Consider the following 16,764-nt stretch of genomic DNA (forward strand, 5'->3'; position numbering starts at 1 on the left):
CTGATTCCCTTTGTTTAGTATGGAGTCCCAAACTGTTTATAATCAAATAAATAAAAATGATCTTGTGCAATCACACAACCAATAAGTCTCTCATAAATATATAAAAAGATCATGAAAGGAGCACCAATGTGCATTTAGATCCCACCCACTTTCACTGATTGACAGACTCATTCTGCTGAAAAATATCATTATGAAATAAATAAGTCATTCTGAAAAACAGCAATGTGAAATAAAAACAAAGCTACTTTGTAAAATATTGATTTTGAAATCCAAGGTTAAACAAAAAGCCATAGAATTCTAATAACATGATTAAAAATGAATATTTTAAAATGCTGATTTAAAATAATGAACAGGTTTTTAAAGCAAAACGAAATATATTTATTAATATCATTGCTAATTTAAAATCTGTGTGCAGGTTTTTCAAAATTTCATGATCTTTTTATATACGGTATGTATGAGAGATTTATTGGTTGGTTGTGTGATTGCAAAAGGTCATATTTATTTATTTAATTATGAACAGTTTAGGACTCCATTGTTTAGTCCTGACTCTGGGCACAGGCAGGAAGCCGGTCCCTGAGATCCCCAAGAGTCCGAGATGGTTCATATGGCCAGAGATGTGCTTTGGTGCGAGGCCATGGAGAGACTTATAAACAACCAGAGCTACCTTAAAGTCTATTCATTGAGCTACAGGAAGCCAGTGCAGAGACCTGAGCACAGGACTGATGTGATGGTACTTCCTGTTTCTAGTCAGGACTCGAGCAGCAGCGTTCTGGGTGTACTGTTTGGGGAGGCCAGTGAGTAGGCCTTTACAGTAATCTAACCTACTGGAGACAAATGCATGTCAGATGGAGCCCTTCAAGTTGTTGACCAACCAGATGGAGCCCTTTGCATTGTTGACCAATCAGATGGAGCCCTTCACGTTGTTGACCAATCAGATGGAGCCCTTCACGTTGTTGACCAATCAGATGGAACCTTTCAAATTGTTGTTGACCAACCGGTTGGAGCCCTTCACGTTGTTGACCAACCGGATTGAGCCCTTCACGTTGTTGACCAACCGGATGGAGCCCTTCACGTTGTTGACCAACCGGATGGAGCCCTTCACGTTGTTGACCAACCGGATGGAGCCCTTCACGTTGTTGACCAACCGGATGGAGCCCTTCACGTTGTTGACCAACCGGATGGAGCCCTTTGGGTTGTTGACCAATTGGATGGAACCATTTTGTGTTAGATGCTCGCCTCCTATGTAGACTTGGTTCATTTAGAGTATAGTTTAAGTTATGTTGACTCTTATTTAAATTAAACTGTTGCAGTGTAATGGAAATTATGTTTTTGGTTGTTTTGCCATTTGTTAATGTATCGCAAGTTACATCTTCTTCGCAATGTTGATCAATAATTTAGCAAATCTTAAATTTTCCTCATTTCCTGCGGGCCCTTATTAGGATACAGAAATACTCAGAAATGCAATTTAGAGCTTAACTTTATATATGTCCTCCAAAAGAACCTGTTAAAAGCATCAAAAACACCATTTTCACTAAAGAGGGTCTGTGAGTGTTGAAAATGTCAACATAGTTTTTTGGTTTGTTTCCCTTTTTTAAATATTCGATATACAGTACAGACCAAAAGTTTGGACACACCTTCTCATTCAAATGAATGGGAAGGTTTGCCCAAACTTTTGGTCTGTACTGTACATCTATATATTTCTTGCCTGCATGTGCTGAACATATATTCTTTGTAATCCTCTTTAAACTTTTGTTTTTGCAATGTTTTAGCGTATGCAATGAAAGAAATCTTCTGCGCCTCAGAGCACGAGAAAAGAGGAACCAAGAAACCAGCCAAGCCAAAGCCTTCAGCCCAGAAAATGTTCCACTCTTTCCAGAACCATACAAGGTAGGAACAGACGCAATGTATAATGCACCAACATCACAATGATGGTTCGTTAGCCAACTGACAGTTTTGTCCTGACAAGTTTTTCCAATTTTTGTTGAAGCAGCAACACCTGGCAATTTAGACTCTCCAGCTGTTTTTCTAAGCAGCTGGTTTTTGCTCAAAAATTCTATACATTTTTGATACAGTTAACTGTCATATTTTAAGTACAGTAATTGACAAGTATAGTTTACCAATCTTGTAACAAAATTGTATTTCCAGCAATAAAATCCTACAGAGTATACTTCTGTCTCGTGAAATGTATTCTATTCCATATTTTGGAACACAAATGTGGTTAATTGAAAGTATGTTTACATTTGTTTAATAATTTGGGCTTTTTAACAGTAGTTTACAAAATAATGAAATACTTACAGCATTTCAAGCATCAATAGCCTTGTGCTGAGCGAGTTACCTCCCCCCGCACCGCATTGAGGAAGCAGTGAAGGACCTTAATAAACTATGTGACTAAAATAGCACGGCTTCCCTGCAGCCTGAAAGGTAAAACTCGGGTCTTAAGGTCAAGGAAACACTAGATGGTTCTCATAAAGGTTATTTATGTCAGCTCGCAGTAATAATTGATCGAGACTCGGATGCACTTCTCAATTCTTTTTCGTTGTGATCTCCTATAATGTCATCCAAGACAGGCAGTTCAGCGACTGTTAAATTGGTGTGCTCAGTCCAACTATGAAACGGCTGCCTTTTATAGAACGTCAGTATGGATTTTTTTGTGTATTGGTGTAGTTCAGTCTCAGATGATATAATTGCAAAAATGTTTGTGTTAAAGTATTTTCTAAATGGGTGTTGAAGAGGCAATAGTAGAGCTTCTTTCTTGGCTGTTTAACAAGATCATAGGAGGAGTTTTCTGTGTCCTTTTTTTAAGAACAAGGAGGACTGGTAGAGTTGTGGTCTCACAATGAGAGTCGCACAATTAAGCTATAGCAAAGCGTAGTTGAAGCAAGACTGAGGTCAGAAGTGAGCATTTATGAGCTACAGCATGGTTTTATGCCAGTAAAGTGAACCACAGATGCAATATTTGTTAAAAGGATGCTTCTGGAGAAGAGAGAAGGTCATTTGCAGCTGCACTGGGTCTTTGTATGTTTAGAGCAAGTCTATTTTGGGGTACAGCGAGAGAGGAGGTGTGGTTTGTATGAGGAAGTCTGGAGTTGCAGAGAGAGAGTATGTTGGAGTTGTTTAGGGGCATGTGTGGGAGCTGGAAGAAAGTGGTGACATGCGCTAAAGGTGTGACAGTGGAAATCAAGGTGTAGGTGGGACTGCACCAAGGAACAGCTTTAACTCCTTTTTGCTTGTGTGTGCTGGTGTTCAAGCGAGGTTAGCCAGGACTCTCAGTGGACCCTGATGTTTGCAGACATGGTATAGTAAAAACCAAAAGGGATACACTTATTGTTCCTGCTCCTCTAAACATGTGATCTTACATAATGGCAATAAAAAACAAAAATCGAATTAATATGATGCCCGTGTTATGGAAGCTGATTGAGGTTTGTTTTTATGTGTATTTGAAATGGACCCCAAGAAATTTAGTTGTGCTAATGTTGTATCCTAATAACACTTTTTTTTTGTCTTTTGTAGACAAACAAAGGGGATGAACTTTCAAACCGAATCCGAAGAATGCTGGGCAGTTATGATGATGATGTGAATGCTTGTTCCATTTCCATGGACGCGTTTCCTCTTCCTAGTTGTGTATCCTTTCCACAACCAAATCAGTAGCCTCCAAACATAGAAACGTCAGAACACCGTTCCAAAATCAGATACTTTTTCTGTTCTCCCATTGTCAAAAAGAACTTTATAGTAAAATATATTCTTCACGGCTGCACGGTGGCACAGGGGTTAGCGCTGTGTGTTAGTCCTGGCTGGGAGACTTGAAACAGAACATCAATGGGGACCTTTCTGTGTGGAGTTTGCATGTTCTACATGTGCATGTGTGGCTTTTCTCCGGGGACTCCGGCTTCCTCCCACCGTCCAAAAACATGCTTCATAGGTCAATTGGAAACTCTAAATTGTCCATAGGTCTGAGTGTGAGAGTAAATAGATGTGTGATATGTGGCCCTGCAACAGACTGGCGACCTGTCCCCTGCCTTCGCCCACAAGAGGCCGGGATAGGCTCCGGCAGCCCTGTGACCCCGAAAGGGACAAAACGGAAGAAGATGAATGAATGATATATTTCTTCAGATCTTAATTGGAATTCCTCTGCTTCCTCCTCTCCGAACCATCATGGACAATATCCATCTATGTTTTCAAGAAGACTTTAATGAACCCCAGTCAGGACAGTCAGTTCAGCCACTTAGCACCACAACAAAAGAAGAGCAAAGGCTCCTCAGATCTCAGGGAGTGTGTTTGCTTTTTCCAAGAAAGGTCAGTCCAGCCTCGTGATGTTAAGCCTCGGCCTCTTCCACATTCCACTACCCATAACATTGACATAGATACAGGGGACGCCTTTGCTCCAGCTCCCACAGATTATCCTGCGGGATCTTCCTATGCTGTGGGTGTTTCCACTCTGAATATAAAGCAGTCGCCTAAAGGGACACCTCCTCTTAAGTCCAAGAGCATTACACTGTCCTGCCAGACATTTCCTTCACTGCTGTCGTCCAAGCAGCCCGCTATAACCATGGCCCAAAAGCCCACCGCATACGTGCGCCCCATGGATGGTCAGGACCAGGTGGTCAGCGAGTCCCCCCAACTGAAACAATCCCCAGAGCGTTATTCCCCACTGCCGGAGTTGATCAGCAAATCCGACCTGGACAAAATAAAGCAAGTACCACTGTCTTTGGTGGTAAGTATACTGTCAGAGTATTGATCATACTATTTATTATACTGCTAATTTAAAGATGAGATGAAAACATTTGTTGGCTGCACGTATAAAACGGTTACAATTTTTGTCGTCAGATAAAGTCAAGAAAATATTTTTCTCAAAATTTTCTATGAGATGTCATCCTTCAACCACATGTTCTAAAGTATTTTGCAGTTTTACTTGGTGTTACATATGCAGTGTAGCAGCATCTGGTCAAACCAAGTGTTGTTTTCTAGATAAGAGAATTGATCATAGATCCATTTATCCCTGACCTTTTAACCTTACTATACCTTTGGAAGCATGTTTTCTGCATTATATCCAGGTGTACAGATGATAGTCACACAATCGGTTTTGTTTTGTGCAGGACCTTAACTTCCTCTGATAAATTCCCTCAGGGTTCAGCCGAACAATAAATGAACGTTGCATAACTGCTCTGCAGGGCCCATTCAGTCTAACTCTAGCTCAATCTTTGTCCTTTCAGGAGAAAATTGCACATTTTCTAATATTTGCCTGGTATTTATGTAATTGTGAGGGTGACCCATATTTCCAATACTGTGTGTTATCAGCTCTTGCAGTTTTGAAAGTCTAAAGTCAGCAGCCCTGAATTCAGTCCGATTCTACTCCTCCCCAGTAAGACATTTGCAAAACGTGTTCTTGATTAAAAATGGTGGTACAATGTTGAAATAACTGGCCATCTTGTTAAAGATATCAGGCATTTCTCCCTATTTTTTAAGACTCTGGAACTATTGACATCTCTTTGCAGCAGAAGAAAACCAACGTGCTGATGTAGTTTGTCTTCAAATGATATTTCTGACAGATTTTTTTTTTATGTTTGCTTTCGTGCTTGTTTGGGGTGATGTTTTCTGATTTTTCTCCTTGAAGGTGGCAGAACAAGGTCAATCAGTGGAAGACATCCTAAACGTGAGTCCAACTTCTTGTTTTCCTCTTAACAGTATAAGATTAGTATGGGCAGTTCAACTGAAAGTGACACTAAATTATGTAAATCTGTAATATGTAAATATGTAAAACTTAAAAATATGTGCAATCAAAACAAATTTCACTCGAGAGAAATGCCCTCTCTTCTGAGCTTGAAAATGTGTCACACAAGCCAGCCAATCACAGACATGGACATGAAGGTTGATGCTGATTGGTCAGAAATTCCTCCAGCCGTGCCCAAACCTGATCCAGTCTACGAGCTGATTGGAAGAATTTCTGACCGAGCAGCATCAACATCCCGTCAAAAAAAAAAAAAAAAACACTTTTAGTTTGAATGTTGGTATAATCTGGAATTTGTCTTTAATTTGCTGTTCCTAGCAAATGGGAGTAACAGCCAGGCTGGGCTTCTGGTGATGTTGCAAATATTCGGGTTTGACGAGCTTTGCTTTAAAAAAGAAAATTTAGTTTTAAACTGGTAGCTGTTATGGTCTAAGTAACCTTTTTTTATTTGAACCAATCTGACTCATTTTTCTTTAGCTTTGACAAGATATTCATTGAATACACTAATAATCCAGTTTGGATGTGCTCGTCAGTGGAGGTGAAATCTGCTAATATCTTGATTAAAAACTTTAAATATGACACATCCTGAAGATGCTCCAAAATTCATCTTTGCATTTTGCATTGCAGTTTAAGCTTAAACTGTGAATGTGCTTAGTTTTATTATTTTGCGTAACCCTCGAACACTTTCGCTATAAAAGGTTACATCATCCCTTTTGCCGGGTAATTTTTACCCAATAAAATTCACCCGACAGTAATTTAAAAGTAATTTTGATTAAAAAATAAACAAACAAAGAAACTGCAGCTAAACAAAGAACTGCAGCTAAAAGAAGGTCTGGCTTGGTACTGCTGCGAGGAATATAGATCAAAACATGACAACACATCATAAATTAGAGTGGTTTTCTTTTATCTTCAACTGTGGTATATGTAACAAAATGAAAAATAAAAACATAGGAAGTTCCTAAAAACATGCTCAAAAATTACATAAAAATTGGGACAAAAAATTCCTAAAAAATAATAAAATGATACTAGAAACTTTGTCTTTGGTCCACCCATTCCTGGGACATGTGAGACTTCTCTGGTGAAGGCATAGACTCCTTAAAACTCGACATATTGAAATTCATGTAAATAGTTTTGCTCTGGTGATAATCACCTGGCGATAGTGCTCTTGGGTTAATGCTGGGCTGCCAAACTCTTAAATTATTTTTAAATAAAAAATAAAAAATATTTGTTCTGATTGTTTTCTCTTTTTTTTTTGTTCTGTCCTTTATAGGAAATGACTCAGCCTCTGCCTCCTCTGCTATCATCCTTATTAACACCCTACTCTGAACTGTCAAGGCCTCTGTTTTCAGCTAAGGTGAGAAGATGAGATTCCTTCAGTTTTATGGACACCTCCTATTAGAATTACAGAAGAGATTAACATATTGTTGTAATGTTTTACCTTCGCTTATCAACCAGCTTGAACTTTTTGTCAAACTAAAGGCAGAGCGAAGGAGGAAGTACGCTCACAACCTTTTCAGCACTAGAAAAGGTTACCATTTTTTAGAGTTGGTATAGTAGTAAATTAGCTTACATAACATATTTAAATTATAATCTAATTTCTGAAAATATGCATATATTCAGAATCATTATGATTTATTTGTTTTTCCACAATAAAGGGGCCTTGCAATTAGGGGTGTAAGAAAAAATTGTTTCGGCAATATATCGCGATAGTTCATTTGGCGATACTCAAATCAATACAAAATGCTGCCAGGAAGATATTTGTTTAATTATTTCTGAGCATCCTTTAGTGTCTGACTCTTGTTGTCCACTTCAACCTCCGATCGCTAGTTGGCAGCAGAGTACACAGAGCCTCTTTGAGTAGCTCTACTCTGCACAAAACAACAGGAAGACCTCAGCTAGAGGCAGCTTGTTTTGTTATTATGAGACATGAACTACTTAGTTTTTTATTTGGAATGGGTACCAAACTGAAACTCTGAGCCATGTTGCTGCCAGTAACATTTAAAAACGCGGATTGCAGTGCTATTTAGAGGCTCAAATAAGAACGAGTGAAGCACTGCAGCTTCACAGTGGCTAATGTATGGAGGTGTCCTTTGTGCAGCGCTTCCGGCGGAAATCAGTGCCACAACAGCGAGCTTGACTACGCGCGCGGCTGCAGCGACCACTCTCTCCTCGAAAGAAAATTTTTTTCTCGGAAGGTTGCCTAAAGTTGGGCAAATCTTTTAAAAAAACAGTCGACATATTTGTCTTTGACCTCCTTCCGATTTTTTTTTTTAACCGTGCAGTATAACTACCGAAATTTTCCGGCTAAAACTTCTGTTGTCAAAAACCATTTTCGCAAAGTTTAAGGTGACATGCACTTAGCATCGGCAAAAATGCTATCAGCCAAGCGGGCTAAAGTTCTGCAGAACCTCCCAGCAATGGATTCTAGTTTAGCGACTTGATGGATCAGAGGGATGTGTACAACGCTCTGAAAAAAGGCCGACATCGTGGTGATCAGTGTTACTAGTTTACTCCCCCATGTGAAAGCATGGCTGCAAAGCTGCAGCAGAGCAGGTTGATATGTAGACAAAGCTCCTTTGTCACATTAAGCAAACTCCATTCTTTCTTCATCATCACACTTTGTTTCTGGAAATAATCAGTGCCCCCCCCCCCCCCCTTATTTTTGAAGCACCAATCAGGCTCTCTGAACTGTTTAAAAGTACTGGAGAAGCTAGATTAAGCAATATTGAAAATAAACAGCATTTTATTTCAAACTCAAACTCAAACTTTATTTATTTATATAGCGCCTTTCATTTCAGTTAAAAACACAAAGCGCTTAACATAAAAGCAGATAAAACAGTCAAAAACCCGAAAATTGTTAAAAACAGCAAACAAAGGACAATCGCACAAAGATGGGACCCCTCCCTCACCACACCCCACCCACCCACCCAGTTCCCCCAGTAGAACCCTGAACAGAAACAAAGAACTGCAGCTAAAAGAAGGTCTGGCTTGGTACTGCTGCGAGGAAACTATATGATAGGGATCCATTTATTCCAAGGCCCATCCCGACCACAGGGGTCAGTACCACAGCGCCCGCCCAGCACAGAGCAGCCCAGGGCCCACTCCATGGCTATTAGACCACAGAGCGGGACCCCAGCCCGCCCAACCAGAATGGGCACCGCAGCAATAGCACCCCCTACAGGTCAAGCCGGTGGTGCCCCAGAAAAATGGATCACCAAGAGGAAACACTGGAGTTAAAAACATCAGAATAAAAATTATCATAAAATAACAACACTAAAAATAGAAAAAAGATAAAAAATAAAATAAGATTTAAATATTTTAGTATTTAAAAAATAAAATACGTAAAACTGATTAAAACATAACCTACGTATCATTGGTAAAATAACAAGAAAAAGAATTTTATATTAAAAACAGAGATAATAATAGTCCTTACAAATAAATAAATGAATAAATACGTAAATAAATAAATAAATCAATAAATAGATAAAAAATAAAAAAGACATAGGACGGGGCGCTGATCCCGGATCCGGTGCGGGGCCCCCATACCTGACAGCCGGGTTTTGCAAGGCAGCAGAATGCCCGACAGACAGCGATCCCGGGTGAAGCTTAGGAGGAAGATCTGGCAGAGGATGATGATCGGGCGAGATGTTCTCCAAACCCCGGAAGGGCTCGCCCGATCGCCGGGTAACCGCGTCACGTAACAGCCTGCGGCGCTTCACTCCTGTGGCGGAGAACGAATGGATAGCGGCGGCGTCAGGCGACGGGACCGGCGCTGCAGCTCCTGGAAAGAATGTGCTCCGGTATGGCTCCCGCGAGGCGCGCCCGGAGGCAGTGGCCTGGTCAGGCTCATTCGAAGCGGGCCCGGAGGCCGCAGTGGACTTCGCTCCCCGATTCCGAACCCTGATCGTAGCCGAGGGGTGAACGGCAGGAGGCTCATTCCGATCACATCCGGCACCAGCCGTGGGAGATGGGAGTGCAGGAGGACGACGGTGACACAACCCTGGTCCCGGTGGGTCCTGTTGGTTTGTTGACGGATCAGCGGATCCCGGATCTTCACCCAGCGGGGCATAGCGGTTGGAGAGCGCCAGTCTAGCCGAGCAGGAAGGATCAGTTTTGCGCCGTGTCACCTCTGCCCATGACAGCTTGGGTGTAGAGCTGAGAGCCGGGTCCCTGAGCCCCGCATCGGCCTTCTCCTGCTCGAGGTCAGCTGGAAACCGAACCGACTCTCCAGAGTTGGGGTTGTCTGGGCCTCGGATCTCATCGGTCGGCTCCAATCCGTCTGTCACGCCACGTAGCTGCACAATATTGCTGTCGGAGCCGGTGGACTGAGCTTCAGCAGGCTTTCCTCCAGACCATGGAAGAGTCTGTGACAGGGAGCGACTGGTTTGGTCCACGATGACTGATTGCTGGAGGTATGTAATATAATTTGACTGTGAGGCTGAAACTGAGAGTATTTTATCAATCAGGTTGTATTTCTCCTTAAGCTCCGATCTTAGCCTTTGAATAGTGGCTAGAAGGTGGCAGTGATTTGAGTTGCAGTCCTCACAAACGACAGCTCCAGGACCGTCAGCCATCTTGTCAGCCATCTTTAGTGTTTTCCCCAATAGAAACTTATTGGTTAAGGCACAGTCATTCTTTGTTTTGTTTTTTATACTGAAAAATATTTTGTGGTGGAAATCAGACAATGTTGACTGTTCCCTTTCTATATTTCTAGTTACCAAAATAAAAGCACTATAAATTTGCTTTGGTAAAAGCAACTTATTCATGAGATACAGTTGCAGTGCTTAACATTTAAATAAACTGAATTTGACCATTTTATTACAATGGAAGACATTGAAATTAAGGTAAAGTTTTTTCAAAGTCATATTTAAAAAAAAGAAAATATGTTTCAATAAAATATCGGGATATGTATTGTATCGCGGGGCGCATATTGGGATATGTATCGTATTGCCAGACTCTTGCCAATACACACCCCTACCTGCAATGACCTTTAAACCCAATCTGCAAATCCAGTCAATTAAGTGGCAAATGAGGAGTTCACATTGAAATAGGCAAAACACGTATAAATTTCACTACCTTTGTTTTCCTTAAATTCCAAACCGGTTATATAATGTCTGTAAAAAGGATTAGAAGACATCTCTTTGTCCCCATCTGGACTTTTTCTAACTACTTAGATCTCAACATGTCTTGGATGAAAATGTGAAGTGTTGTTAAAGAAGTGAGAACTCACTTAAAACCACATTGTCGCTCTGTCTTCACAGGAAGCAGATCAGGTCTCCTCACATTTGGAACAAAGTAAGTAATTGCGGAGGGAAGTGATCGCTGGGTTTCAGAACATCTTTATGTTGTCTTTTCCATTTCATGTTTAGAAAGTGTTTAAAGGCAACATAAATGTTTTCTCTACAAGCTTAATAAGAAAGCTTTTTTCTGCCTCTTTTTAAAGTCTCACTTTAATCAAATTTGAATCAACTGTGAAAGCCAGTGGTCTTTTCAATCTGATTATGCCGTTTTTAGGCACAGCTTTAAAAAAAAGTGTCGTTTTCTAGGACATAGTTTCTGCAGAGCGGCAGTAGTTCATCAGAAACTCGCTTGTGAGTTGTGGGCGGGACTGTTGGCGTACAAGTAAGCCTCTGCTGATATCGTATCATCACTTTGTTTATGCTCTCGCCCCTTAGCTTACAGCCTTTCACACCCCCATGCTAAGATTAGCGGTGTAACAAAAATGGTGATTAACATCGGAGCTTTCCAGTTTTGAGCCAGACACCAAATTAGTCGAAGATGTTAATGTATTTTTTAAGTTGTTGTTTGCAAGTTGATGCATCTGAATAAAGCAAAGAAGGGAGACTTTAGTTCTCCTATACCAGCTCTGACATCACAACTGAGCACCTTTTCAAACAACATTTTTTCATCTGCTCCTGATTCAATAAGAATTTAATAGAGAAATACTCAGAAATGCAGTTTTAATCTTAAATTATTTTATATATGTCCTCCATCATGAGTAAATTGCTACAATGTTAAACACACCGAAACACATTGGAGTGGCTCTTTAAAGAGTTGTGAATTCTTAAATTTGAGCGGTAGCTAATTAAAAATAAAACAATGAAATGTTATTCTTTTGCTTTCGTGTGTTTATCAGCATGTTTTTTGTAACCACCAAAGCTTCACTCACTATACAGCTTTACAGTCTGCTGCGTTATCCTTTAGAATTTGTCAAAAGTTATATTTTTTGTGGGGCGACTGTAAAAATGCTGTTGTTAAGTCCATAGCAAAACGGACATTTGCATGTTTTTTAATCTACTTTCTTGTTGCTTTTTCATTAATATTTATTGTTAAATCTTCTGCTTAATTTAATTTTAGTTAATTCATGTGTCATACTAGGCTTTGGTTGACCAGAGTGAAGTGTTAATTAAATAGTTTGTTTTCTTCTTTGTGGCAGCTCGGTTTTAAAATATTAATGAAGCTTTTTTTGAGACCATGTCATTTCTTAAATATTTGATCTTTTTAGTGTTTGGTTGTTGTTTTTTTAAATATTTATTTCTGCTGGATTTTTCTTAAGGGCCATTCATTCAAAATGTTCTCATTTGGTAGAACAAGGTGTCTTTGTAGGTTATTAGTAGAGGCTAATCCTAATCTGACCAACTTTTTCTTTGTCTCTAAAGAAAACCATTACTCCTCCCCTGTGGATCCACCTCATATAAACCAAGAGCAACCAAACTCAGTGTAAGTGACCTCATTGTATTAGATCAACATTTAGAACGGGCATCGTCAAATGGCGGACCGCGGTCCGAGTCCGGACCGAGTGACGAGTCTGCCCGGACCCGTTAAAACTTTTGATATTAATAAAAATATAAATCATTTGTTCATGCGCAGCTAATCTAGTAATTATGACAGGAGCGTCATCAATAGCCAAGCCAATCAAATCGATTGTTTACCTTTCAGCAACAGCGAGTGTGAGAGAGAGATGGAGAGGAGATGAGAGAAAATGGCTTGCTCAAAAATGAGAAAAGTAGATGCTGAAAACCGAACTTTTAAAGATGAATGGACGGACAAATACATGTTTATTCTGCCTGCAGCCAGTTCTAAACCTTTGTGTCTCATATGCTGTGAAAATGTGGCGTTAATCAAAAGTGGCAACGTTAAGCGTCACTATGAGACCAAACACGGGTCGTTTGAGGAAATGTACCCGCAGAAGTCCGCAGTGAGGGCAAGTAAAATCATCGAATTGAAAGCACAGTATGACAGGTCTACTCGTGTCATCACGCATGCATTTACCGGGCAGCAACGTGCAAATGAGTGTTCGTTAAAGATCGCGTGGATTTTGGCGCAACACAAGAAAGCATTCAGCGATGTGACAGTTGTAAAGGAGTGCTTAAATGCGGCTGCAGAAACCTTACTTGATGGTAAACTAAAAGATGACATGTGTGAAAAAATAAAAAAAATCCCATTGTCAGCTACAACAACAACTAGAAAAACTGAACTATTAGCAGAGGATGTGCTGGCACAGCTTGATGCAGCTGTTCAGAACGCAGCATGCATATCCTTAGCCATTGATGAGTCCACAGATGTAACAGATAATGCCCAGCTTTTGGTGTATGTGAGATTTCCTCACAAAGAGAAGAAAGAGATGTGTGAGGACATGTTAGGTTCAACACCACTTGAGACACACACAAGAGGAGAGGATATATATGAGGGGATAAAGGAGATGCTCACAAAAAGAAAGATTAATCTGAAGCAAGTAGTGTCAGTCACCACGGATGGTGCACCTGCCATGGTTGGGACAGAGAAGGGGGCTGTTGCGCGGATGAAACAAGACAACCCTGATCTCATAGCCTACCACTGTATCATACATCAGACTGTTCGCTGTGCCATTCTGTCTGAAGAATTTGCTGAAGTAATGAATACCATGATGAAACTTATAAACTTCCTGAGGGCTTCCTCATCCCATCAGCATCGACTGCTGAGAGAATTTTTGAAGGAAATGGATGCAAATGCAAATGACCTACTACTCCACAACAACGTGAGATGGCTGAGTAAAGGCAATGCACTGGAACGCTTCTGGTCCATCCGAAAGGAAATAGCTGCTTTCTTACAGCAGCTCAAGAGTCAAAAAGCAACACAGTTTGCAAACTTTTTGCAAGATCAGCACAAGATGGATGTGGTGGCTTTTTTGGTGGACATCACAGGACACCTTAATGAGCTCAATTTAAAGCTGCAGGGTCAGAAAAATTCTATCTGCGATTTGATGAAAACTGTCCGCTCATTCCAGATTAAGCTGGACATTTTCAAAGAAGATCTCCAAGCAGATTGTGAGCATTTCCCACAAATGCGTGAACAAATTCAGGGTGAGAGAGACATTTCCCCTTATGTCGGCTTCATAGACAAGCTGATTGGAAACTTCTGTCAACGATTTGACTGCTTCAACCTTGGACACGAGCTCCTCCTGCTAATTGAGAATCCATTCCTTATCAGAGAAATCAGAGGATTTTCAAAGGAGGTGACACAGACCTTCAAGTGGGCACATCCTGGATCTTTACAGTTAGAGCTCACTGATTTGCAAGCAGATGTTGCTCTAAGGAGGCATTTTGAAACAACTGACTCTGCTACTTTCTGGTTACAGATTGTGCCAGAAACGATGTTCCCTGGTCTAACCAAAGTAGCACTACACACCTTGACCATGTTTGGATCAACTTACAGCTGTGAGACAGCTTTCTCGTCAATGAATATTATTAAAACAAAGTACCGTTCTAGGCTCACCAATGAGCATCTCCACATGAGCATGAGACTTGCACTAACCCCATTTAAGCCAAGATTCAAACTGCTGGCAGGACAGTTACATGCCCATTTCTCTCACTAGGAAAGAAAGATTGAAAGGGAGTAAGGAAAGGTTGAAAGGAGAGATGAAAAAGGGAGCTGCTCAAAGTTCTGCACTTTTTTTATTCAGTAAATTCTGCCCTGTTCTATTTTACTTGAAAAGTTTCCTGTGTTATTTTATTTAAAATGTAGTTCATTTTTTAAAAAGGTGGCAGTTCAAATGTCTTGTTTATTTTTTTCTTGAAGATTAAAAGCACTTTTATTTTATTCAAAATATTCTGAATGTTTTACATTACTTGAAATAGGCCCTAAGTTCAGGCTGCTCAAAGCTGTGTTTGCACTTTTTATTTATGTTATTCAGAATAATTTCAGTGTCTGTTAATTGACATGTAGTAAAGAGAACTACAGTATTGTTTTCCATTCAAGTACCATACAAGTTCAGACTTTTCGGTATGTTAAAAGCATATTACTTTGAAAACACTTGAAATGTAACAATAAATTATGTAGAAATGTATGTGCGTTATTGATTTTATTAACATGAGGGTACATTATGTTAAGTGAAAACATAAGATCCGGACCTTTGCTGGGAAAGATTTTTAGTAACTGGACCTTTTTGAATTTTAATTGAATACCCCTGATTTAGAATAATGAGGATCTTCCATTGCACTAAATAGCTTATTTTTATTGTCAGAGTGAGAATTTGACAAAAAGCTTGGATGTAGACTTGTATTATTTTACATGTCCAGTAGGAAAACATTGCACACATGGCAATAACAGGGCCTTTGCAGGTTTAAAAACATAAATTGTATGTTTTTTCTTCTTCTAATGGCTGTGAATATGTGGTACCTAATTTGTCATCATGTTCTCTGTCTGTTGTAAAAAGTTCATTTGAGGCGTCACGTTGTAGCGTTGTGGAGACGTCGAGCTCCAGCGACTCTGAGTGCAGCCCAGCCTCTGCGTCGGAGTCGGACAGTGAAAGCACCGCAGAGGAGTCTGCACAACAACCAGAGAATGGCTCAGTGACACCTGGGGTAATGTCTTCATTTTACATTCGTTCAAGTAATCCAAGTCACACTTCAATTAGAAAACCATCTGTTTTTATTTTTCTTAACAGCCCGAGCCTCCAGGAGCAAGCCTTGCTAATTGGCAGCTGGGGAACTGGATCCGATCCAGTCAACAGAACCCCAGCAGCGAGGGTCACGGTGACCCTCTAGTCTCCCAGAGCCCCTCTCACAAGCTGCTTTGTCAGAACTCCAGGATTAAGATAGCGGAGCTTTCATCTCCCCATAAAGAGTTCCCTGATAACACATTTGTTTCTTGCATTGAAAGCCCCCAGAATAACTGCTGTCGTCCGCAGGGCAGCAAACATTCTCTCCCAGGGAATTTGAGGAACTGTAAAACTGCCAAGAAAAATTCAATACAAGCGCGCTTCCCGGATGGCACAGCAGCAACGTCTGATGTTAAAATTGAGGAAGTTTTAAACACTCAAACAAAGGACTCTAGCTTCACAGGCAAACCTAATGTGAAGACGAAACTAGAATGTTCTAAAAAGGGGAGCGGTGGCTCTAAAAGGGACAAAAAAAGGACTAAACGCACAAAAGATGAGCAGAAGATGGAATTAGATGTTCCACTTGTGCTCACGGGTCATTGTTTATCATGTGGAGGTCTCAACCCTAACTCCTGTTATTGTTTTTCCCAAAATCACAACTTGCTTCCTGGCCCTCCAGGCCAAAGCAAACCCAAGACAGAAATCTGTCAGAGCGGCACAAAGCTGCCTCACAGGCCACTCTTCCACGAGAAGACTTCTCCATATGATGCTGTGGAGCATCCTCCCAAATCTCTTCTAGTAAAGATAGACCTACATCTGCTGTCAAGGGCCCCTCAGACCTTTAGCAGTCATGGAGGCATTTCCACTAGTACAAAGAGACCTGTACTAGTGATAGAGCGAGAAGAGAGCAGCGCCCTCTCTAAAATGCCTAAAGACAACAGAAGCAACAAAAAGCTGCCGATTGTAAGGAAAGAGAGCACTTATGACTGCAGGAAATGCCCACAAGACATTTTACATGAACATGTCTTCTTTTAGGCCAGAGAAGAGACCAGGAGTCTACCAAAAAAGAAACTGAAGACGGACAAAAAAGTCACCCTATCGGAGAAGTTGGAGTACGTCTAATAAATCCATGCAATAAAAAGAAATATGTTATTAATAGGCCTGCACAATATAGCGCAAA

The 16,764-nt window shown here is 40.6% G+C and overlaps 1 protein-coding gene across 2 annotated transcripts in view; it reads left to right on the forward strand.

The window, feature by feature from the left end:
* Nucleotides 1-16,764, forward strand: part of aff1 (AF4/FMR2 family, member 1) — a 33,689-nt gene that overhangs the window by 3,610 nt on the left and 13,315 nt on the right. Inside the window, exons 2-11 of one of the 2 annotated variants that reach the window (XM_078956345.1) lie at nt 1,770-1,887; nt 3,511-3,621; nt 4,535-4,711; nt 5,612-5,650; nt 6,996-7,079; nt 10,987-11,020; nt 12,385-12,445; nt 15,420-15,567; nt 15,651-16,547; nt 16,620-16,696. In XM_078956345.1, coding sequence (XP_078812471.1) covers nt 1,770-1,887; nt 3,511-3,621; nt 4,535-4,711; nt 5,612-5,650; nt 6,996-7,079; nt 10,987-11,020; nt 12,385-12,445; nt 15,420-15,567; nt 15,651-16,547; nt 16,620-16,696 — 1,746 coding nt within the window. Of the gene's footprint in view, nt 1-1,769; nt 1,888-3,510; nt 3,622-4,531; nt 4,712-5,611; nt 5,651-6,995; nt 7,080-10,986; nt 11,021-12,384; nt 12,446-15,419; nt 15,568-15,650; nt 16,548-16,619; nt 16,697-16,764 lie in introns of both variants that reach the window. The other variant, XM_078956344.1, reaches the window with a different exon arrangement.

This window comes from Oryzias latipes, chromosome 12 (assembly GCF_053564925.1).
Source record: "Oryzias latipes strain Hd-rR chromosome 12, Olatipes_Hd-rR_3.1".
Classification (NCBI taxonomy): Eukaryota; Metazoa; Chordata; class Actinopteri; order Beloniformes; family Adrianichthyidae; genus Oryzias; species Oryzias latipes.